A 26,427-nucleotide genomic window follows, 5' to 3' on the forward strand; every position below is an offset into this window, starting at 1 on the left:
AGGACTCCATAGCATGGATCCATTGGCAGTCCAAGTGGGATCGGGATCGAACCGCCTTCACTGTTCTACAGCCATGGCTCAATGCTCTGGAATCCTGAGATTTGTAGTTTGGCGAGACAGAGGTGGCCCAAGAATCATAGAATCAAAGAGTTGGAAGAGACCTCATGGGCCATCCAGTCCAACCCCCTGCCAAGAAGCAGGAATATTGCATTCAAATCACCCCTGACAGATGGCCATCCAGCCTCTGTTTAAAAGCTTCCAAAGAAGGAGCCTCCACCACACTCCGGGGCAGAGAGTTCCACTGCTGAACGGCTCTCACAGTCAGGAAGTTCTTCCTCATGTTCAGATAGAATCTCCTCTCTTGTAGTTTGAAGCCATTGTTCCGGATCCTAGTCTCCAAGGAAGCAGAAAACAAGCTTGCTGCCTCCTCCCTGTGGCTTCCTCTCACATATTTATAGAAGGCTATAATGCCATATTATTATTATTATTATTATTATTATTACTTTATTTGTACCCCGCTAGCATCTCCCAAGGGATTCGATGCGGCTTACAACAGGCCGGAGCCCAACACAATACAACAATACAATACATAGCAAATAAAACAGTTAAAGCAGAAAACAATAACAATAGCAATACAACAGGACATTATTAAAAACTGAGCCGGCCGGAGTAGGGTACAGGATTAAAAGTGCTGAAGTGTCGGAGGAATATGGGGTTAAAATATAGGTGCAGTGTGCAGTGAGGGTGATCTTGACTCTACTAAAGTGCTTCTGGGCTTTAGTAGTGGGGTTCCTAATCTGAGAAGGCACGTTGCAACAGCCAGGTTTTCAGGTTCTTTCTGAAAACCGCCAGGGTAGGGGCCTGTCTGAGATCTTTCGGGAGGGCATTCCAGAGGCGGGGGGCCACCACAGAGAAGGCCCTGTCTCGCGTCCCCACCAAACGCGCCTGCGACGTGGGCGGGATCACGAACAGGGCCTCTCCTGATGACCGGAGTGATCGTGTGGGTTCGTAGACTGTGATGCGGTCTCGCAGGTAGGGTGGTCCCAAACCGTTCAGGGCTTCATATAATCATAGTTTGAAGCTTTTAAACAGAGGCTGGATGGCCATCTGTTAGGGGTGTTCTGAATACAATATTCCTGCTTCTTGGCAGGGGGTTGGACTGGATGGCCCATGAGGTCTCTTCCAACTTTATGATTCTATGATTCTAAGAGACCTCATGGGCCACCAAGTCCAACCCCCCAGCCCTGCCAGAAGCAGGAAAATTGCATCCAAAGCATCCCCGACAGATGGCCAAGCAGAAAACAAGCTTGCTCCCTCCTCCCTAAGACTTCCTCTCACATATTTATACATGGCTATCATATCTCCTCTCAGCCTTCTCTTCTTCAGGCTAAACATGCATAGATCTTTAAGCCACTCCTCATAGGGCTTGTTCTCCAGAATTGAATTGTGGTGCCCAGAATTGGACACAATATTGTAAAACTAGACCTCCCAGGACTCCATAGCATTGAGCCACTGGCAGTTCAATTTGAGAGTGTGTGTATCATACTCCATTCATTCTACAGTATGGACCCACCCCTTGGGCAACTACAACTCCCAGGACCATTAGCATGGATCCATTGGCAGTCCAAGTGCCAATGGCTCAATGCTCTGGATTCCTGAGATTTGTAGTTTGACGAGGCAGAGATGGCCCAAGACCTTGTACAACTAGACTTCCCAGGACTCCATAGCATGGATCCATTGGCAGTCCAAGTGGGATTGGGATCGAACCGCCTTCACTGTTCTACAGCCATGGCTCAATTCTCTGGAATCCTGAGATTTGTAGTTTGGTGAGGCACCTATGCCCCAAAACCTCCCAGGACACCATTGCATTGAGCCATTGGCAGTCCAAGTGGGATCGAATTATCTTCACAGTTCTACAGCCATGGCTGAATGCTCTGGAATCCTGAGATTTGTAGTTTGGTGAGGCAGAGATGGCCCAAGACCTTGTAAAACTATACCTCTCAGGACTCCATAGAATGGATCCATTGGCAGTCCAAGTGGGATCGAACCGCCTTCACTGTTCTACAGCCATGGCTCAATGCTCTGGAATCCTGAGATTTGTAGTTTGGCGAAGCAATGACCTTGCAAAACTAGACTTTGGAAAACTAGACTTCCCAGGACACCATAGCATTGAGCCATTGGCAGTTCAATTTGGGTGTTTGTGTGTGTATCAAACTCCATTCATGCTACAGTATGGAATTACCCTTTGGGAAAGTACAACTCCCAGGACCCATTACCATTGAGCCATTCCAAGGGAGCTCAAACTCCATCCATTGATAGAGAGAGCAGGGAAAGAAGAAAGCCTCTTGATTAGTTTAGGATCCAGGAGCCGCGCAGGCGCAGAAGCGTCAGTTCGAGCTCGCCTTTCCCACGCCTCTCTCTGGAGGGGAGGGGGGAAGAGCGAGTGAGGCGTGCGCCTGCGCTGTGAGCACCCGGGGCGACTGCGCAGGCGCGGTGGCGCCCCCGCCCTCCTCCTCCTCTTGGCCCCGCTCCTTCCCTGGCGCCGCCATCTTGGATGGCGCCTGTGGGCGTCGGGTGTCAAACCCGGTTCTGGCGTCGCCGCGGAGGGGAATCCGGAGCCGCTCCGGAGCAGCAGGTGAGGTTGGGGTTGGAACTGAGGGAGGGGAGAGAGTTCCTCCCTGGTTCATTCGGATTATTCTTACTCTAAATGGAAATATATTTCAGGGGAGATGTTTTGGAGGGGGGGGGGTCTCTGTGAGGCCTTTGGGGGGTTTTCTTAAAGGGCCGCAGACTGGAATCTCTGCAGGGAGGAGGGCCTTCTGGGTGGTGGTTGCTGTTGTTATTATACTTGTAAAGTCAAGCTGAGCCTTATTATTATTAGATATTACTTTTATTATCTTATATATATTATATACATATAATATTTATAACATTATAATGTAATACAATATAATAATAATAATACAGTATTATAATTATATATTGTATATTGCATGTAATATTACTAATAATATTATAATATGTTGTTGTTATACTTGTAAAGTCAAGCCAAGCCATTATTAGGGTCTTGTGGGTTTTTTCGGGCTATAGGGCCATGTTCTAGCAAATACTTATTATTAGATATTACTTTTATTTTATATATATATATATAGAGAGAGAGAGAGAGAGAGAGATAACTTATTAATCGCCCTCCATCCGAGAACACTCTAGGCAATTTACAGCTAAATTACAAAAGATAAAATACATACATACAAAACACACACACACACACACACACATATATATATATATATAATATAATGTAATACAATATAATGTTAATAATAATACAAAATTATACTTATATATTTTATATTGCATGTAATATAAATTATACTTATATATTTTATATTGCATGTTATATTACTTATAATATTATAATATAATGTTGTTGTTATTATTATACTTGTAAAGTCAAGCCGAGCCTTATTATTATTAGATATTGCTTTTATTATCTTATATATATTATATACATATAATATTTATAACATTTATTATCTTATATATATTATATATATATAATATAATATAATGTAATACAATATAATGTTAATAATAATACAAAATTATACTTATATATTTTATATTGCATGTAATATTACTTATAATATTATAATATAATGTTGTTATTATTATACTTGTAAAGTCAAGCCGAGCCTTATTATTATTAGATATTACTTTTATTATCATATATATATATATATAATATTTATAACATTATAATGTAATACAATATAATAATGATACAATATTGTAATTATATATTTTTTATTGCATGTAATATTACTAATAGTATTATAATATAATGTTCTTATACTTGTAAAGTCAAGCCAAGCCTTATTATTAGATATTACTTTTATTATCTTATATATATTATATACATATAATATTTATAACATTATAATGTAATACAATATAATAATAATACAATATTATAATTATATAATATTACTAATAATATTATAATATAATGTTATTATTATACTAGTAAAGTCAAGCCGAGCCTTATTATTATTAGATATTACTTTTATTATCTTATATATATATATAATATATATAATATATACATAATACATAATATATACATATAATATTTATAACATATATTTTATATTGCATATAATATTACTTATAATATTATAATATGTTATTATACTTGTAAAGTCAAGCCAAGCCATTATTATTACATATTACTATATATATATATATATATATATAATATTTATAACATAATGTAATACAGTATGATAGTATATGTAAATATATATATTATACATATAATATTTATAACATAATGTAATGCAATATAATAATACAATATTATATATATATATACATACAATATTTATAACACTATAATGTAATACAATATAATAATAATACAATATAATAATTATATATTTTATATTGCATGTAATATTACTTATAATATTATAATATAATGTTGTTATTATTATACTTGTAAAGTCAAGCCGAGCCATTATTATTACATATTACTTTTATTATCATCTATATATATATATATATATATATATATAATATAATGTAATACAATATAATGTTAATAATAATACAATATTATAATTATATATTTGATATTGCATGTAATATTACTTATAATGTAATATTACTTATAATATTATAATATAATGTTGTTATTATATATATATATACATATAATATTTATTATTAGATATTACTTTTATTATCTCATATATATATATATGTATGTATGTGTGTGTGTGTGTATATATATATAATATATACATATAATATTTATAACATAATGTAATACAATATAATAATAATGCAATATTATAATTATATATATTTTTATTGCATGTAATATTACTAATATTATAGTATTATAATATAATGTTGTTATTATACTTGTAAAGTCAAGCTGAGCCTTATTATTGTTAGATATTACTTTTATTATCATATATATATAATATTTATAACATTATAATGTAATACAATATGATATTACGGTAATATTATATATATATGTTATATACATATAATATTTATAACATTATAATGTAATGCAATATAATAATGATACAATATTATAATTATATATTTTATATTGCATGTAATATCACTAATAATATTATAATATAATGTTGTTATTATTATACTTGTAAAGTCAAGCCGAGCCATTATTATTAGATATTACTTTTATTATCTCATATATATATATATATATATATGTATGTATGTGTGTGTGTGTGTATATATATATATATGTATATATATGTATATATATGTATATATATATATATATATATATATATATATATAAATAATATAATGCAATACAATATAATGTTAATAATAATGCAATATTATAATTATATATTTTATATTGCATGTAATATTACTAATAATATTATAATATAATGTTGTTATTATACTTGTAAAGTCAAGCCGAGCCTTATTATTAGATATTACTTTTATTATCATATATATATATATATATACATATAATATTTATAACATTATAATGTAATACAATATGATATTAATAATAATACAATATTATAATTATATATTTTATAATGCATGTAATATTACTAATATTATAATATAATGGTATAGTGCAACCTATATAAATAAAAATGTAATGTTAGTTTGTGGGATTAACAGAACTCAAAAAGCACTGGGCGAATTGACACCAAATTTGGACACAATACACTTATCAGGCTAACGAGCTACCATCAGTCATAATAAAACTGAAAAACACAGCAGAAGAGACTTAAAAAGCAAAAAACAAAACAAAAAATACATTACACTGCACGTGCAAAACCACACACACATATATATATATATATATATATATACGTAAACACACATATACACAAATATATACAGACACGTATACACACACAAAATACATATACATAGACTGGGCCATAGCGACATGTGATGGGGGACGGCTAGTATATTATATTATTATTGTTCAGGAAAGTATTTGCTAGGGCGTGGTTTGGGGGTCTCCCTCAAAGGCATAGAGGTATTATAAAATGAAGAGGGAGTGGCCTTTTAGATTGGAAAAACTGAGCATGATATTATTATTATTATATTAAAATTGTGCTGTGATAATAATGTATTATATACACATATAATATTGATAATATAATGCAATACTATATAATAATTTTATATTTCATATTACATGTGATATTATTAATAATATTACAGTATAGTGGTATAGTAGAATATAGTAATATATAATAACATGTTGTATGTACATATAATTTGTAAGCCACTCTGAGTCCCCTTCGGGGTGAGAAGGGCGGCATATAAATGTGATAAATAAATAAATAATAATAATTATTACTTTATTATTAAGTAAACTAGATAGAGCTTGGTTTGTTTATTATATCATTATTAGAGGGGAGTGGCTTTCAGGGTTAGAAAAGCTTAGACTGATTATTATAGATATTATTTTTATTATTTTATAATAATAATATATTATTATATATAATATATTATTACTCTTGTTAAGAAAACTATATTTTATGGCGCTTGGTTTGGGGGTCTCCCTCAAAAGCATATAAATTATAATAAAAGGAAGGAGTGGCTTTCTAGGTCAGAACAACTGAGCATTATATTATTATTTTTTATTATTAAGTAAACTATATTTGATGGAGCTTTGCTTGTTTGCTATTGTATTATTATTAGAAGGGAGTGGTTTTCCAGGATGGAAAGGCTGAGCCTTATTGTTAGATATTATTTTTATTATGTTATAATAGTAATATCAATATTCAGGAAAATACATTTGACGAGGCTTGGTTTGGGGTCACCTCCAAAAACATACATTATAATAAAATGAGGAGGGAGTGGCTTTCTAGGTCAGAACAACTGAGCATTATATTATTATTTTTTATTAATAAGTAAACTATTGGATGGAGCTTTGTTTGTTAATATTGTATTATTATTAGAGGGGAGTGCCTTTCTAGGTTGGAAAAGCTGAACCTTATTATTTGATATTATTTTTATTATGTTATGTATTATAATAATACATTATTATTTTTAAGGAAACCATTTGCTGGGGCTTGGTTTGGGGTTTTCCTCAAAAACATATAAATATAATTAAATGGAGGGGCTTTCTAGGTTGGAAAAGCTGAGCCTTTTAATTATTATTTTTATAATGTAATAAAATGTTATAATAATATATTATTATTTTTAAGAAAACTATATTTGATGGAACTTGGTTTAGGGTCTCGATCAAAAGCGTATAAATTATAATAAAAGCAGGAGGGAGTGGCTTTCTAGGTTGGAAAAGCTGAGCATTATATTATTATTTTATTAAGGAAGCTATTTGATGGAGCTTGGTTTGTTTGTTGTTATGATTGTATTATTATTATTATTTTTATGTCAGGAGCGACTTGAGAAGCTGCAAGTCGCTTCTGGTGTGAGAATTGGCCATCTGCAAGGATGTTGCTCGGGGATGCTCGGATGTTTTTTTGATGTTTTGCCATCCTTGTGGGAGGCTTCTCTCATAGGGAGCTGGAGCTCACAGAGGGAGCTCATCCATGCACTCCTGGGATTCAAACCTCGATTTTCAGTTGTGCCACCAGGAGCTCCTCTTGTATTATTATTAGAGGGGAGTGGCTTCTGGGTTGGAAATCTAAGTATTATTATTATTATTAGTAAGGAAACTATATTTGATGGGCTTAATTTGGGGTCTCCCTTAAAGCCATAGAGATATAATAAAATGAGGGAGGAGTGGCTTTCTGGGTTGGAAAAGCTGAGCCTTATTATTGTTATTGTTATTATTGTATTATAATAATTATATTCATTTATTATTATATATTTAAATGAATTTTGATGGAGCTGGGTTTGGGGGGTCTTTCTCAAAGGCATAGAAGAAATAATAAAAATGAGGAGATAGTGGCTTTCAGGGCTGGAAAAGCAGAGCCTTACACAATTTTGGTGGACCTTGGTTTGTGCACCTTTTTAGAGATCTCAGAAGATCTCTAAAAAGGCACAGAAGATATAATAAAATGGGGAAGGAGTGGCTTTCTGGATTGGAAAACATGTGATTTCGTTATTGATGTTGTTATTTAAAATATTGGGGAGGGATTTTATTTGGGGTGATGATAGTATTTGCAGGATTGCCCTCAAAAGGCTGGAGATTGATTGTAGTAAAAATGGAGGAGTGGGTGTGGTATTGGAATAGCTCAGTCTGGTTTATTATTAATATATTATTATTATTATTATTATTATTATTATTACTTTTAAACTTGCCAAGTGTGGAGTGTTAGCCGCCTTCATTCTCCAAGGGAGAAAGGTGGGATATAAATAAAGATAATAATAAGAATACTATATTTTGGGGAGCTTGGTTTTGGGGTTGCCTATGTAGGTAAAGGGGTCACTTCCCCTAAGAGTGGGGATTATATTAAAAAAGGGGAAGTGCCTTTGCAGGACTGAAATAGCTCAGTCTGATTTACTATTATTGCTATTAATATTTTAATATTATAATTAACAGGGTCTGATTGATGAGGGGGCTTTTTGCAAATTAATGTTTTTTATTTCCAATTTACATATTCATAAAAAAACCAGTGAAATAAATGTATATACATGTATACATGCAAGAACCAATACAAACATCTTTACAATATTCGTATTTGGTTATGCCTTCTCCTCCTCCCACCCCTCCCAATTTAGTGACTTCCTGTCCCTTGGGTTGGAGAGATTCATACATAATTCCACTTTTCCTTCTATTACATTTTTTCTATTCTTCCTTCTGGCCTGATATTTACTCTTTATAAATTCCCTACACATATTCTAACAGGTTAAATTATGAAGTTAAGGGGGGTTTTTTTGGAGGGAGTCGTCTTCAAAGAACTAACAAAAAGGGAGGAGAGTGGCTTGCTATGTTAGAAAAACTCAATCTGATTTATTATGGTTATATTGTTGTTGTTGTTGTTACTACTACTACTACTACTACTACATTATTTATAATTAAAATATTTAATGGGGGTTTCTTTGTGGGATTGTGATAAAATGGGAAGAATGACCTGCTGGGATTGAAAAAGCTCTCATAATGATGATGATGATTTTGGGGGACTTGGTTTAGGGTCTGTCTGTGGGAGAAATTGTGGCAATTTGAGAGTTTGAGGGAGACCCCCTAAAATCCTGCAAAACAAGCCCCACCAAAATAGCTTACCTAATAATAGCAATAATAATATATAAGGCTTAGCTTTTCCAACCCAGAAAGTGACTCCTCATTTTTATAATATCTTGTATTCCTTTGAGGGTGAGACCCAAACTAAGCCACATCAAATATAGTTTAATAATAATAATAATAATAATAATAACAATTGTTATTATTGGAGGTTGGGAAAACCTGTCTGGTTTATGTTATTATGGTTATTATCGTTATTATTATTATTATTATTATTATTATCTAAAATATCCCTCTCCCCTACTTGGATTTAAGGCTGTCTCTATAGGGAAAAGATGGCATTTGTGTTGTCTCCTACAAAGACCTGCCATAAAATGGATTATTATTAATTATTAAAAAAGGATTGCCATAATGGGAAGAGTATCTTGCTGGGTTGCAAACGATCACTGGATGTTTATTATTCCTATTATTTAAAATATTTTCTGCGGATGTGGTTTCGTTGTGCCTCTGTGAGGAAAATGTGTTTTTTTGGGGGGGGGGGATTCCCCCAAAAGGTTTGGGATTGCAAAGGAAAGGGCTTGCTGCATTAGAAAAGCTCCCTATGTAGTTATTATTTTTATTATTACTGATTTTATTAAAATATTTTGAGGGGCTTGGTTTTGGGGTATCTCATTTTGGATTGTTTTTGGATTTTGGAATATTTGTATCTGCATATATGTAAAATATCTTGAAGATGGGATGCAAACGTAAAGACAGCATTCATTTATGTTTATTATATGCATAGCCTGAAGGTAATACTATACAATATTTGTGATACTGTTATGCATGAACCATTAGAAACTATCTTTTGGAATTCCAGATAAGGGATGCTGTATTGATACAAGGTTTACAGTAATAGGGCATTGCAGGAGGTGGGTTGGATAGCTTAAAAAAACTTTTTTAAAAACAGGATTAGGAATGCTTTTGAGGGACCTGAAATACTGTATTTGATTAAAAAAGGAAATGTGAAGAGATAGCAGTAAGATTTGTGTCCTGAAGTATCTCCCTCTGCTATCCTTGGTTACATTGGACACTATTAAATTGAATGCCCTTCTCCTCAGTTATGTTGAATTTTCATTGAATAGCCAATAGACCCTGCTCTATAAGTTCTGCATCAAAGATAGCTCACAATTTTAACCTGGCTACTCGTGTCCAATTTGGGTTGTTTGCTTCAGAAGGGAGTAGATTTCATCGGGAATGCATGGCTATGATTAATTATTCATAAGACGCGTGTTACTTCTGGAGAACACAAAGATGACAATACGATATCAATGCTTGATTTACTGTAAAGATTTACTGTCTTGGCTGCTGCATGGTGTATTTTGTATGCTGGATTTGAAAATTTATTATCTTTTTCAATGGAAAAGGTAAATGTGGGATTTCTTTATTTTCTGTATTAATAACAACAATAACAATAATTTTATATATTACTCACCTTTTTTGATGGCTCAAGGCAGGGTACAGCAAAGTAAAACACACACACACACACACATATATAAACTTTTACTGAACACAGATATACAATCGAAGTCAATGTAAATAAGAACACATGATTGCAATGCTATAAATAAACACAATAAATGTAAATTTAATAATCTCACCCTGGTAAATCAGGATCCAAATACTCCTGATTTTTGGCAAGCCACATTCTCTCAGCCTCAGGAGAAGGCATATTATCTAGAATCACAGAGTTGTTAGAAACTCTGGGGGGCATCGAGTCCAATCTCCTTCTGCCCTGCAGGAAAAGCACAAAGTACTCCCGACAAATGACCATCCAGCCTCTGTTTAAGCTCTCCTTACGGTTGGAAGTTCTTCCTAAGATTCAGGTGGAACCTCCTGTCATTTCAACCCATGGCTCCATTGAGTCCTACTCCCCACGGCAGTATAAAGTAGGGCTTTCTGCTGCCCTTAATGACAGCCTTTCAGATATTTAAAGATGGTGATCATGTCTCCTCTCAGCCTTCTCTTCTGGGCTAAACAGACCTAGGTCTTTAAGCCGCTCTTCAGAGGGATTATTCATGGTCTCCAGATCTTTGATCCTTTTAGTCGCCATCTTCTGGACCCCTTCCAGCTTAGAGTCAATCTCTCTCTTAAATTGTGGGGCCCAGAATTGGACAAAGGGTCCAAAGCAGAAGAAAAGGGCCCCATGACTTTCCTTGATCTGGTCACTAGACTCCTTTTTATGCAACCCAAAATCCCATTGGCTTTTTTGCTACTGCAGCACTCTGTTGGCTCATGTTTAGTTTGTGTTCCATTAAGACTCCAAGGTTTCTTTTACATGTAACACTGTTGTGGAACCAGGCATCACCCATCCAGTATCAGTGCATTTCATTTTTTTTTCTGCCTGAGTGACATATCCTACATTGGATGAAATTCATTTTCTTAGCTTTGGCCAATCAGCTTTCTAATTTGTTGAGGGTAGAGTATTAGCTCAACCTCTCAATTTAGTGTCATTTACAAACATGGTAAACATGCTCCAAGTCATTAAGATCCTGAACCGCCCTGAAAGGACCAGGATAGAAACCTCTTTATGGCATCCAAGGTACCTCTTGTCTCTAGGATGACGAGGAACCATTGGTGAGCATGCTTTGGGTTTGGTCACTTAATCAATTATAAACCCACCTAATAGTAGTATTATGTAGCCCACATTTTACAAGGTTAAACCTCTTATGGATCAGTCTTCTCTAGTCAGTCTCATTCATGATAGGTGGATAAAACTTGGAAGGCATACAACAACGCCAATGTTCTGGAAATACAAGTCTGCTAGATTGCGATCTTAGAAGCTAATTGAGACAGACATTCTGTAATCTTTTTTCCTTAACATTGTGTTTACTCCGAAGTAATCTCTACTGAGTTACATGGGGCTTTGCAGGGATTCTTCATCAAAACGAAAAGTATTCTGCAGCAACGTTATTTACTGACATCTTCTCAGATTACCGTAATTCCTTCTGATCTTAACAGATGCCTTGCATGTAATTTTCTTGACGGGAGGAAACCAGCCAAACCAGGCAGAGAGGGATTTGCGAGTCCTGGCTTGTAGGCATGGATATTTCAGGGCGTTTCGGTAGCGGCATATACAGATACCATTGTGTTTATCTCTTGCTTTTGCTGGGAATGAATCACAAAAGCTTCCTGTATCCGATTGGCACATCTAGTTTTGCTTCCTTTGTATTGTCCTTGCTCCGTGAAGTTGGTTAGCCTGCTCACAGGAATGGAATATTTGCACTCCTCTATAAGACTCATTTGCTTAATGGCATAATCCACTTGTCGGGCTGGAATCTTGAGTAGTGTTGGTGGAAGGTAAAGGAATACAGACATTCCCTGAGTTACAAACATCTGACTTGCAAATGACTCCTAGTGAAGAATAGGTGTGAGACAACAGGAAGTGAGATAGATCTACCACTGGAAAAGGAAATCAACTCCTGAAAGGGTTATTATCATAGGGAAAGGGGTCTCCACTGAAGCTTTATTACCAGTCCTTGTTTCCACAAAAGAAACATTTTTTTTTCAAAATCCAATTCTCCCAGAGACAGCAAGTGAGGCAAAATCTTCTGAACAGGGAGGGGGTTTCACCTCACTTTCTGTCCCTGTGAGAATTGGATTTTGAAAAAATTGGCTTGTTGTGGAAACAAGGACTATATATAGGATATATATAGGCTAGAGTTGCACTAAGAAAATGTCCCTGTTCTGATTAACATACAAATTCAACTTAAGAACAAACCTCCAGAACCTATCTTGTTTGTAACTTGGAAACTGCCTATACAGTACTTTTTAAAGAGTTTCCCATGCACTCAAAAATTTTAAAAGTCAACAAACACAGAGGCAAAAATAAGCCAAAAGATGTGACACAGAAATGAAAATTCACACTGCATCACATCCCCAACTAGGTCTAACAACTAAACTATCCCCACCACTTAATTTTTTAATGATAAAATAATAAAAAGACAAAATAAATTAAAAACACATTGGACTTTTCCCCATTTCAAGGAAATGAGATGATCAGACGATTACACAGGCTTCTGGTTCTCTTTAATATCTGCTCTTAAGTAGAACACTGTCATAGCGCCTTAATGTCATTTTATGGGCTTGCTCCAATCGTCTGGAGACTTGCAGTTTGGGTGTGGGGGGGCTTTAGCATTCTCTGCCAACTTATTGGTGCCTCCTCAAACTACAGATCCTATGATCATGTAGTGAAATCAAAGAACTGTACTTGTGTAGTGTATTTCTCCTTTTGTTTTGTACATTAATTCAAAGACTTTCCTGCGGGCTGAAGTGTTTGCAGAAAGGGATCAAATGTGATTCAGTTCTCTCTCTGTTTAAATTCCAGCCTTAAGTTAGGCAAGTTCTCAAATAAATCCTACTTGGAGAAAGACAACAGGGAAGGAATGTGTGTTTAGGATATGTCCTTCATTACTCCGTTGTCTTCATGGTTTCTATTGCTTCTCGAAAACCTGTTGCAGGCTCCCAAGATATTTAAAAAAACAAACTTAATGGGCAGCAATTTGTTTTTAATGTTTCCGTTCATTGAGCGTAAGCAGAAATCGCAGACATTTCCATTCCCTTGTGATGGTTTTCTTCCCTGTTTATGTAACAGTGAAATCAGTTGAGTTTTAATTCCTTTAAAACTTTTTAAGCATTTGGAAAAAGGCCCTTGTATTACTGTCTGGGCTCCAATTACTTTAGCTGATGGAAATACCAATAGCCCAGAGATCATTTCTTATTAGAGGGGAAATTATTTTATTTTAGTGTTGTTTATCCCCATGTGTGGGGCTCACTGTTCCCTCAGCAAATTTTTAAGGCCGAAAGGTCGACAGTTGTGCAAATTGCTGCGATTCATAGGATAAATGATCAGATCTCCAAAGCAGTGGTGGTAGCATATTCAGTAGAAAACCCAAGATGACAAGCTTTGGTAGTTTTTGTGCTTTTCCCCTCAGCTATGCTTCTGTGTTGTGATTTGAGTAGGCAGGACATAAAAATATTGCACAGAAACCGGGTAGAAAGGGCTTTTATAATCCTGTGAAATGCACCAGGTACATGCTTGTTTCCCTCTGTTGTTCCCAGTAGATGCATTCCGTTCTTGTGAATTTCTTGTTCCGAAATGTTCTGTTTGCAATAACTGTCTGGGGAACATGGAGGTGACATCTGTTCTGAAATATTTTCAGTTGTAAAACACACTCTGATACTGTATGGGTTTTTTTTTTGTTTGTGATTCTAGCAGTGTGGTTGAATTGAAAGGATTCAAACAGTTAACACCTGCATAAGAAGCCTCTTTAAAACCATCTTTTTGTGTACCATATATTTCCATGCGTTTCGGTTTATCAATGCAAACCTGCAACACTTAAAACCCCAAGCCCCCAAATTGTAGGCTGTACTCAAAAACATGGCAGGTATGTTGGTACGGATCGAGCATCTTGTTTAACCTGCCTAGTAGCTGCTATCTCCTGAGGAAATGTTAGAAGTAGTGATTAAATCCAAGTCTCTGTCAAGTCTAAATGACTCATGCAGTGTCCTCAGTACGATCATTGCCAAGATCATGTCAAGAGCTTCAGGCTGGAAAAAATCCACAGCAGCTTCTTGAATATTGGAAATATTTGTAAAAGTATCATAATACTTTTACAAATATTTCCATATCCCACTTACATACAACTCATAGTTAAGAATGGGGATGAGACGTCTTGAGAGAAATCTGCTTGGAAAGGAAATCCACTCCTGAAAGAGTTATCATGGGGAAAAGGTGTCTCCAGTGAAGCTACCTTGCCAATCCTTGTTTCCACAGCAAGCCAAAATGTTCAAAAGCTTAGAAAGTGAGGGGAAATCTTCTGAACAGGGGCACAAACAGCAAAAAAAGTTATCCAAAGCTAATAAAGATATATTTTTGGCTAGTTATATTTTTAAAAATGTCATTCTTCTGACTTAGATACAAATTCAGCTTCAGAACGAACCTCCTGAACCTATCTTGTTCATAACTTGGGGACTAACTGTGTGTCCCTACACTTCTCATTTTAGGTTCAGCCCAATTCCTCCTCCTGCCAAGCTCACTCAGGACTTTAAAACTGCATTTGGAATGTGTTTTGTTTCAAAGTTAATCATTGCTTCCCCCCCCAATAGTAGCACCATGTAGATATTGCGGCTGTTGGGCAGCTAAAAAAATCCTGTGGGTTTTCCTGTGCTGGTATTTTCAAATTCAATTCCTGCTACCATTGCAGCTTCATTTGCTCGGCCGGAACACTGCTAATGCTGAGCTCACAAGTTCACTTAGCTTTTTGTTGGTGAAGGGATAATCTGCCATGGTCTGGTTAAAGTGGTAAATTTCCTCGTCCTATAATGGCACACTTTTCATGAAAGTAATGTGCCATGCATTGTTTTCTTAATTCATAATGTGATCTCTCTTTCTCCTCCAGATATTTTCTGTCAAGTGACGTCTTGGCAAAGGCTTTAGGATTGATGTAGCCAAGAAGGAGGGTTAGATGAGAATATAGTGGTACTATGAACACATCCTTCTTGGTGATGCCTCAAGCCTCCATAGTAGATGGTTTTATCTGTTGTGTAGATGGATTGTTGAACGTGATTTGTGTAGAAAAGTTTTCTAACAGTAATGGTTGGCTTTCGGGGAAGATATTTTCAGTAGAATTTACACCATAACAATAATAATAACAACAATAATAAAAACTTCATTTATATTCTGACCAAGCAAAACAATCTGAGTTCCTCGCCCTCTTCTTGTCTGATATTTAATTCAAGAACCAAACCTGTTCAAAAAAGCTGTAATTGTGTTCAGATGTCATTGATTCATATATATGTTCATATATAGTTTATTAATATATGATTCATATATTAATAAACAATACACCATTGGCCATTTGCTTATTAACAGATAAATACAATATGAAATGATATAAAAGTACTATATGAAGTAATTGGAATACAGATCTTGTCTGTTAAAATGTAATAATATTAAAATACAATATAACACATAAAATATAGAAGGCAATATTAACGTTAAAATTTAGACAAAATTCAGGCAGCTAAGATCATCCCCATAGCAATCAATTGCAATATCTGCAGATTTACCCTCAATTTTCATTACTGTCAGTGACCATAGAATACAGATCTTGTCTGTTAAAATGTAATAATATTAAAATACAATATAACACATAAAATATAGAAGGCAATATCATGGAAGAGATAGAAAATATTGTCTGACACATTATTGGAATTTAGACTAGATCCCAAGAATTTGGATCTTGGTTCTAAATATAATGTACAGAAAAACAAATAAAGGGGCAAATAATCTATGTTTGGTATGTCTTTCTGTGGTTTACATTTTCTTTCCATGGTTCTAAAAGAAAAGCTTCTTAAGTGATGGAGCAAGGAATGTATGGATGTTTTGTTTGGTCATCTTGCAAATTGCAGGTAACCAAGATGGAAGCTAATGGAATTGTGTTTTATCTCCCCCCCTTCAGTCCAGCTTTCCGGTTCCTTTGACCTTTTTTGGGACGTATGAAATGACTTTACCGGAACTTGCTCCAAGTTGGATGCACATACGGCATTTTCTGAGCACAGGAAGACACAAAATAGGAAAAACGAAGGCCGGTCTCTGAGGGAATTTATTTGGGGAGAGGACTGCTTTGGTTTTAGGAGCTGATAAAAATGACCACTTCGTCGATCCGGCGGCAGATGAAAAACATTGTGAACAATTATTCGGAGGCCGAAATAAAGGTCCGGGAAGCCACGTCCAATGACCCATGGGGCCCATCAAGTTCTTTGATGACTGAAATCGCTGACCTGACCTACAATGTGGTGGCCTTTTCTGAAATAATGAGCATGATCTGGAAACGCTTAAACGACCATGGCAAGAACTGGCGGCATGTCTACAAGGCATTGACGCTTTTGGATTACCTGATCAAAACCGGGTCAGAGAGGGTGGCCCAGCAGTGCAAAGAGAACATCTTTGCCATCCAGACTCTGAAGGATTTCCAGTACATTGACAGGGACGGGAAAGACCAGGGCATCAATGTGCGGGAGAAGTCCAAGCAGCTGGTCTCCCTCCTCAAGGATGACGAGCGGCTCAAGGCAGAGCGGGCCCAGGCCCTGAAGACCAAAGAGCGCATGGCGCAGGTGGCCACGGGGGTCGGGAGCAACCAGATCACCTTCGGCCGGGGATCCAGTCAGCCCAACCTCTCCACCAGCTACTCGGAGCAGGAGTATGGCAAATCGGGAGGGTCTCCGGCCTCCTACCACGGGTGTAAGTACAGACGTCCACACTAAACCAAGAGCTTCCTCAGAATTGCCTATTTCTTCTGCAAACCTTGAGCCAAACCTTTGTTATTTGCCGGTGTTGACGATAGCCGCAGTGGGAAAATGGAAGAGTTGTCCTCAGCAGGGCAGGCCCAGCCTGTTTTGGTTATGAATCTGGAAAGGGATGTTGCACCTGATTCACAAGACTAGTCAAAGGAAAACAAACCAAAGGAATCAGGAAGTAAATAAATAAACATATGTGTAATATACTAACATTAGTAAGTCACAATACATCTAAGAAACCATTCATAGATGAATGAGAGAGAATGATGTTGATGGATATTGATTGTAGAGGAGTAGGGCTCTTTTTGACTGAGAATTTTTTGTATGACCCCACATATATAGGTATTTGAAAGAGGTATAAAATCAAACATTGATAAATAAATCAGCATTTTCAAGGTTTGCTAAACAGGCTAAATTTATGTTTTGTGGAGGACAGTTTTAAGAGTGTTCTGCAGAATCCTCTGTAAACATTGCAAGTTTTTGCTATCAGATTGGTGTAAATGATGGCATTCAGAAACCTTTTCCAGTTGACAATTTTTTGTGACACTAACATTGAGTTAAGGGAACCCCATTTGCAGTTGGGACTCACTTTTTAAGAAGCCCTGCTCCAGAGATCCTAGAGATTCCTAGACATTAATCAAATCCACAAAGTGTTTACTGTCTCTTTCTTTAAGTTGGAAGGATAACAGTTTTTGGTCAACATTGCCTAAAACAAAAGGGGCTTGTAAGATACACTTATTTTCCCATGCGTTCTTGGGGTCTGCCACCAGAGAGTAGTAACTTAGGAGTTTGTACTCAGTTTAGGAATTTGTGATTGGTGTTCAAACAAATCACATATTTAACAGTCCCCAAAAATCATGTTAATTGGAAATAGAGCCTCATAACAGCAACCTGAACCAAGCTAATAAAGCATTCCCTCACAAACTGCTCATGGTTTTCCCTTCAACACTCCTTTTCAGCAATTGCTTCAGGAAGGGAAGAGTATTTTTGTTTAAGCAATTGGGATCTGGAAATGCTTTCCAATCTGCTGCAAATCACCTGATGATCTGCTAAGAGATCCTAATGTTCTTCCTGTCTCTTCTTTCTGTTCCCCATTAATCCTTTTTTAGTGTAGTCCCCCCTCAAAGTAGATCAGAATCCTGTGTTAACTCGTTCTGATCACAGTTTAGTACTTTAATGTTTTACCTGTTAATGTATATGTGTGTTTGTAAAATGTGGTCAGAGAGCTATCAATCATAGAATTGGAAGAAACCACAAAGACTTTCTAGTCCAGTTACAAAAAAGCATATGGAAAGTCATTACTAGTCATAGAAAAAAACAAAGGGGTCAAATCTAGCTTTAGTGGCCATCAAGTCTTGGGAATGTTTATTTGCCTCACAGTAGCTGAAAGCTTATTTCTAGAGGCCAGCCAATCACGTTTTTACATAACAGCGAACATCCCGAAAAGCCTTAATCTCAACATTTTCGACTAGCAGGGCTTAGGACATCTAAATTGGATCTATTCAGAGCCATCTTGCATAAACATCTGAGTTAACTGTCATGTGCTGTGTGCAACGGCATAAGAATCTCTTTGTGTGGTGGCCTTACTAAGGCAAAACCCTCTTGACAGCAAGAGAGTTCCTGAATATCTTTGTTGCCAAAACAGGGAGGCTTCGACAATCCAAAAGATCAGAGGTTGGTGCCAGATGAGATGCCGATGCGGCATCTTCATATTGTCTCTTTCCTGATTATTTTAAATTTCTCATGAAAACTGCGACAAGACATTTTAGTACACAGAAGCAGTTCTGTACAGCTCCAATAAGAACTGTATAACTAGTACAGTATAAACTGGGATTAGAGGCACAGGACCCCCTATGAAAATGAAATACTGGCTTAGCAGGAGGGCTGCCTGTAAGGTCTCCATCTGAAACACACCCGTCTATTTCAGTCAATCAGTCAGACCCCCAAATGGCTTTAAAGTCAGATGGGTTTTGAAAGCTGAAGTTTTTTGTTTATTTAAGCAACTGGTGCTGTGTCTGTCAACTTTGCCTCGGTTAATATAATAGGAAATAGCTAGTTCTGTGAATAGAATTGCAGCCGAGGCGAAGGTAAATGTGGCTGAACATCCAAATCCGCCCTGATATTTTGAGATGGAACCGAACTTGCACATTATAATGCCACCCCTATTCCCCCAACAGCTACATCACCACGAGTGTCTTCGGAGTTGGAACAGGCACGGCCTCAGACGAGTGGAGAGGAAGAGCTCCAGCTGCAGCTGGCTTTGGCCATGAGCCGGGAAGTGGCTGAACAGGTGAGATCCTCCTCCTGCTAAGCCACACTCCTTCCTGCTAAGCCACACTCCTGAACAGGAGTCAGTAGTGTGGTGGAGGCTCCTTCTTTGGAAGCTTTTAAACAGAGGCTGGATGGCCATCTGTCAGGGGTGATTTGAATGCAATATTCCTGCTTCTTGGCAGGGGGTTGGACTGGATGGCCCATGAGGTCTCTTCCAACTCTTTGATTCTATGATTCTATGTTGCAGCTCAAAAAGCCAATTCCATTCTATACTGTATCCATAGGAGTCTAGTGTTCAGACTGAGGGAAGTGGTAGTCTCACTTGATTTACCCCTGGTCAGACCTCACCTGGAATAATCTTGTGTCTAGTTCTGGGTAAAGCAATTCAAGAGGGATATTGACAAACTGGCTGGATGACCAAAGTCTGAAACTATGAATCCCTTTGAGGCGCAGCTAAGGGAGTTGGGTATGTTCAGCTTGGAGAAGAGAAGGTGGAAAGAAAGGAACATGAGAGTCTTCTTTAAATATTTGAAGCAGGCCCAACTGAGGAGGAGGCAAGCTTGTTTTCTACTGCTCTGGAAATCTGGACATTATGGAGCAATAGATTCAAATTGCAGTAAAAGGGATTCCACCTAAACATTAGGAAGAACTTCCTGAAAGAAAGAGATGTTCAGAATGTTAGCCTGAGAGTATGATGGAGTCTTTCTCTGGAGGCTTTAAAGCAGAGGTTAGATGGCCATCTGTTTGGAGGGCTTATGTGTCTCCCTGTTTGGCAGAAGGGGAGTGGACTCGATGACCTTTGGAAGTCCCTTCTAACACTATGATTGTACGATTCTAAGTCCTTTTGGGAGTCCCTTGGGCCACTAGTCAAAGACCATTGTGTTCAGCCCTTCTTTTGGCCACTGTTGGGCTCTTTTGGGAAAAAAAGGTGAAACTTAATTCTAATTAAGGCAAAGTGTGGAAGTCAATGGTCCTTTTCCTTATTAAGCAAGTGAAGTTGAGGTGAAAGAAAGGCAAGACGGAAAACGCGGCCTCAGGTCCTGTGACTGAACGCTTGCCTCACCTGATAAGAGGCAACTCTCTGTGATAATGCTTGGCCACACTTCTCAAAGTGAAGAGAAGTGTTGAAGTGACAGCTGGGGCCTCCACACTCCAGTGAAGGTGTGCCATCCATCTAGTGCGAAAGGGGCTGTACAATCGCCGATTCTTCCATTCTGGGCATTAAATGTCAGTGCTGTGCAGCTGGCAAAGGTGGTGTCTGCAGAATGGAAAAACAAAAAAAGAGAGGACTTTTGAACGAGAATCACATACATTTTGGGGTTTGTCTTCTAGCTTTCTAACATAAATTACAGAGCCTTCAGTGCTGAAATTGTAGATTCAGAGTTTGCCATATGATGAAGGCCTTGCATACCTTTCTCAAATGTGATATCCACACTGCCATAGTACAGAGCTTTCCAAACTGTGTGTTGGGACGCACTAGTGTGTAAGTCTACAGGTGTGTTGTATGAAAAATGTTTCCTCTCAAAGAGGCCTTCAAAGGGCATCTAGTCCAACTCCCTTCAGCTGGGCAGGAACGCACAATCAAAGCACTACTGGCAGATGGCCATCCAACCTCCGTTTAAAAACCTCCAGGGAGGTTTAATCTCTACAGAAGTGGAGTGCTGGTGTTGTTCAGGTGTAGATACTCCTATTATTTTTATACTCTTCACAATTTGTTGATTGAGTTACAGTAATTACCACTAAAATTGATAAGTTTGTAATTGAAATCTATTGACAAGGATGCTTGGGATGCACCCTATGGAGTGGCTATATAAGGAACTATGCATGAATCAAGTCTAGTACATCGAAGTATAAAGGGAAAAATTCCAAACTTTGTTTATATAGTAAAGGTTATATGACACACACACATATATGTTATATATATTGTATGAAACTCTTTTAAGGGGTTGGGTTAATCTCTGGCTTGCTAGTAAAATGGAATGGGTATGTTACGAAAGGAGGCCTGTCTATAAAGTGTGTCCCTGACATGGAAATTTTGGAAAGCTGTGCCATAGTATCTCCCCAAAAGGTTCGTTTTGGGGTCATGTGGCCAAGTAAAAGATAGCATGAAGTTATTTCAGATTTTGATTTTGTGTGTGTATGTCTGACCCAGCCATGGCTTTTCCATTCTTTGCTGGCAAAGTGGTTTAGACACTTAAAGCATTGTAGGTTTGAATAGCATGTGGTTTAAAAAAAATGTAATCCTATATAAGTTTTTTCCCTCCCAATGTGAGGCTTGTTAAATGAGATTGTGCTGGCCTTTTCAAACACGTGCCCATTCTGAATGCTGTCAATAGAGGGCTCAGTAAAAGAGCTGTAATTTCGCCAACAGTAAGTAACAATTGGGCATCTGTCTTTAAAAACCCCGTGCTCCCCTTTTGGCAGGAGGAACGCCTTCGCCGTGGCGACGATTTGCGGTTGCAGATGGCTTTGGAGGAGAGCCGCAGAGATACGGTGAAAATTCCCAAAAGGAAAGAAGTAGGTCCTGGGGAGATACTCTCTTTCTAGAGGGATGTTCTGGAGAAACAAAGTGAAGTTGTTAGATCTGTAGCGCACAGCCCATTTTTTTATCTGTGATGCCCAGCCTTTTTCTAAGTGTCACTTTCCCCACATCGTTTTGATAAAAAAAGGAATTCTATATTAGGATAAGACAAAGAGAGCACGACTTCCTGTTCTGAAAAAAGGCCGCGCCTGAGCCTAATATGGGCCATGAAGGCCTAAGAAACATGGCTGAAATGACTCCTTTACCCCAAGATGTGCCACCCATTTTGTCCACATCTCTTGTGGACAAAATGGGTGGCAACTGTCACAACAGTGTGTTGCATTACTTTCTGTCCTTAAAAAAGACCTCTTCTGCACTTATTATGGGTAAGGGTTAGGGTCAGGGTCTGAACAGCATGGTAGAAATATCTCCTCTACCATCAAAGTGGGATATAAATAAATATAATCACAACCTGTTGTTGTTGTTGTCATTTTCTGACCTCTGGGGAACAAAATGGGTGGGCAACTGTCATAACAGAGTGTTGCATCACTTTCTGTTCTTAAAAAAGGCCTCTTCTGGGCCTGATAAGGACAAGTCAGACCCTAAAAAACATGCCAGAAATGCTCCCTGTACTCCCTAAAGCTTAGTTGTGTCTCAATCAAAAGATCAAAGAAGGGTGTTAATAATGATAATATGATGATAATATATGATGATGTTAACGAGCATTGTGTCACCTCTGAGGACCACAGAAGTTGGTCTAAAGGGCTATCTGCAGGTCCCACACTGTCTACCCCTTTAATAAAGCCTTACTGAGAAAGAATATGAAAAATAGAGTGATGCGTTGTCTCCTTAGACATTTGCCTTTCTCTCTCTTATGGATTGTGGTTTACCCAGAGCAAAACATAAATCCTCTTTCCCCCCCACAGCGCACCACTCTGTTGGATCTCATGGACACCTTGCCCTCTTCGGCACCAACCACCCAGAAAGCAGAACCATGGGGCCCCCACCCGGCTGCAGCAAACCCAACGGACCCTTGGGGGGGCCCTGCAGCCGCCAGCACTGTCTCGGACCCTTGGCAGTCGTTTGGTGAGGATAATAATAATAATAATAATAATATATTTCTAACCCATGCCTCTCGCCCTGAAGGGACTCAGACTTACCATTGTGATTTATCCATTTTGAACCTTGTTGCAAATTTTCTTTGTGAAGACTGTCTTGGAGCGTGGGAGAGTCCCTCTGTTTTGGACTGAAGCTCCAAGAACTCCCCAGGCAGATTATATCCTATTTAGTTGACTCTGAGGTGTGCTTTGTTTGACATATAAGCACCTCTAAAAATGGATTGAATCTTCAGATTGCTTTATTAGATATCTAAATCTATATAAATATGTAATGTTTGTTTGTGGGATTAACAGAACTCAAAAACTACTGGACAAATTGACACCAAATTTGGACACAAGACACCTAACAACCCAATGTATGTCCTTAACTAAAAAAAATGATTTTGTCATTTGGGAGTTGTAGTTGCTGAGATTTATAGTTCACCTACAATCACAGAGCATTCTGAACCCCACCAATGATAGAATTGGGCCAAACCTCCCACACAGAACCCCCATGTGGGCCACAGCAACGCGTGGCAGGGGACGGTAGTATATAAATAAAACTTTCTGTTGGCAGTACTGAAATTATTTTGCATCTTGCAATCAACGATGTCTCAGAATCGAAGAAATATGGTTAATTGGATTGATTGCTACTAGGAAGCTAAGACTGTCCTGGATTTGAAAGACCTGAGAAGGGCAGTTGTTAATCCCGGTTCTTTGAGGTTTCTCATTCATTAGGGTTTCCATAAATTAAAGCTCAAATAGCCCTCTATATTCATTTGGGTTAGGAGTACAGGATCATGAGTGAAAAACCATGAGAGAGCAGCTCCGGGAATATCAGGATCCTCCAGCATGCCTCTATGATTAGTTTCCAGCAGAAGTGGACCATAGAGCTGCATTGGAGGACCTGCAGATTCCTCAAAAGAACCTTTTAAATCAAATCTGCAAAAATAAAACCTGCAAATGTGGAACTTTTTATAGCAGAAGAGATGGAGAAAGCGGATTGGTGGACATTTTCTTTTAACGTTAGATGGCTGACTTGATAAAAATTGGGGATCCATAAAAGGAAGAATAAGTAATGAAACAGTGGATTTTGTCTTTACAGATAAGGGATGTATAAAAAGGACTTTTGGAAGATTTGTGACTGTACCATATTTACTCAAATCTAATGCTCATTTTTGGCCAAATGACAAAAAGTTAACTTTTTTGCCACTGCACATGATATTCAGCAGCAAATCTTTTTTTTTTTTTTTGTCTCAGGGTTTTGAAAATGGATGTGCGCATTAGATTTGATGGCACACGAGACTTGAGTCAATATGACTATATAGGTTTTTGGGTCAGAGGCAGCATGCTTCTGAAAGTTGTGTTTAGTGGGATCATTCTGTGTATGTTGTCAATTTGTATGACACTTTATCATATCTAGAACAATATCTCCCTCTTTCCATGCAATTGATATGGCTGATCTCCTTTGGAGGAGGGTTTCCAATCTCTCTGCCATAAGCCGCCTGTTAGCGAATGCCGACGTGACAGGCGCCTATGTCATGCCGCTATAATTAGCAGTGTTGCGGCCACGAATTAGTTTGCTTTTAATGCGGACCCTCTCTAGAAAAGGGAGATACGCTAGCAATGTAGATGAGGACTGTGTATATGTATTTGGATGGCATTTGAAATCGGGCTTTGGTTTCTAACCTTTTGAGAGTGTGGTTTTGGGGATTCAGACATACTTTGAGACTGTTTTGTTAGCTCCGTGTTACATTCATGGCCTATACTGACCTGTTGTGGGATGTAAATATATAGTATTTGAAGTGGTCTTGGTTTTTCCCTCTTTGAAAGTTTGATAATGACTATTGAAGTTATGGCTTTTATTGAATAGTTGTGGAGTATCCAGATTTCCTTGGTGATTATTATTATTGTAGGGGAAAACCTGCAATAAGATTGCCATAAGTTACAATAGATTGAAGGTACACAATAAGAAGCACTTATCTTGTTCATCACATATGCCTTGTAGGTTTGTTAATTTTCTTTTTGAAACATTTAAATGCCATAGGCCTTAAACTTTTTGCACTTGAGACCCCTTTTCTGCAAAAGCAATTTTTAAAAATTATTCTCGATGATATATAGGTTAGATAAAATAAGTATAGAAATTAGACTTTTTTTTTGCAGAGCCCACTGTAAACTGCATATTCTTGCTAACAGATTTGTGTAAATGTTTTCAGTGGCTTTCAGAAACCCTTTACTGTTGGCCAAACTTTGTGCAACCTTAGCATTGACCTAACTTATGAGTCATAAGGGGCCAACATTAGATAGGCTAAACCTCTTGGGACCCCAAATAGGTTTTGTAGCACCCCACTTTCGAATTATGTTATATTTAATAATTAATTCAGGTTGCTGTTTTTGTTGTTGTGAGCTTTCAAGTCATTTCAGACTGAGGGCAAGTGTCTCTCTGAGTTTTCTTGTCAAGGTTGATTCCAAGGAGACTTGCATTTGTCTTCCTTTGAGGCTGAAAGAGTGGGACTGTCTGAAATCTCCCAGTGGGCTCAAACCACTATGGCATGCTTTCTGGTTTCTGAATTCCTTCTCTGTTTCCTACCTAACTTTCTTCCTTTTCCCCCTCCTTTCTACCCTTTCCTTTTCCTACTTCACTTCCTTTTCTTTTCTTTCCTTCTCCCTCCCTGCCTTCCCTCCTTCCCTTCCCTCCCTCATTCCCCCCCTCTCTCCTCTCTCTCTTTCCTTTCTCTCTTCCTCCTTCCTTTCTTTGTAGAGGTGTTCAGGATGGGGGTGGGAGGCATTTGGCGGGCCGCACCAGTGGCTTGTGAGGGCCACTTGTCTGGTCTGGCCTAAGGAAATCTCATTTGAGGTTGGGACCTACTGTAAAGAATCTGTGCAATAGACAGTCAATCTAAATTTGGCAAAGCTAAACACATTCCGGGAGAGAGTCTCTTGAGTAATAGTTTTTAGTGCTGAACTGATTTGTTTAATGGAAACCACATAGTATTTTAATTTGGATGATGAAGGGTCTGTGT

The 26,427-nt window shown here is 37.5% G+C and overlaps 1 protein-coding gene across 1 annotated transcript in view; it reads left to right on the top strand.

Annotated features, from left to right (window-relative positions):
* Positions 1 to 2,512: 2,512 nt before the first annotated feature.
* LOC137095024 (epsin-2-like) overlaps positions 2,513 to 26,427 on the top strand; it is a 35,115-nt gene continuing 11,200 nt past the window's right edge. Inside the window, exons 1-5 of the mRNA XM_067461217.1 lie at positions 2,513 to 2,635; positions 16,678 to 17,459; positions 19,693 to 19,805; positions 22,211 to 22,303; positions 23,234 to 23,393. Coding sequence (XP_067317318.1) covers positions 16,865 to 17,459; positions 19,693 to 19,805; positions 22,211 to 22,303; positions 23,234 to 23,393 — 961 coding nt within the window. The 5' untranslated portion in view covers positions 2,513 to 2,635; positions 16,678 to 16,864. The remainder of the gene's footprint in view (positions 2,636 to 16,677; positions 17,460 to 19,692; positions 19,806 to 22,210; positions 22,304 to 23,233; positions 23,394 to 26,427) is intronic.

Source organism: Anolis sagrei, chromosome X (assembly GCF_037176765.1).
Source record: "Anolis sagrei isolate rAnoSag1 chromosome X, rAnoSag1.mat, whole genome shotgun sequence".
NCBI lineage: Eukaryota > Metazoa > Chordata > Lepidosauria > Squamata > Dactyloidae > Anolis > Anolis sagrei.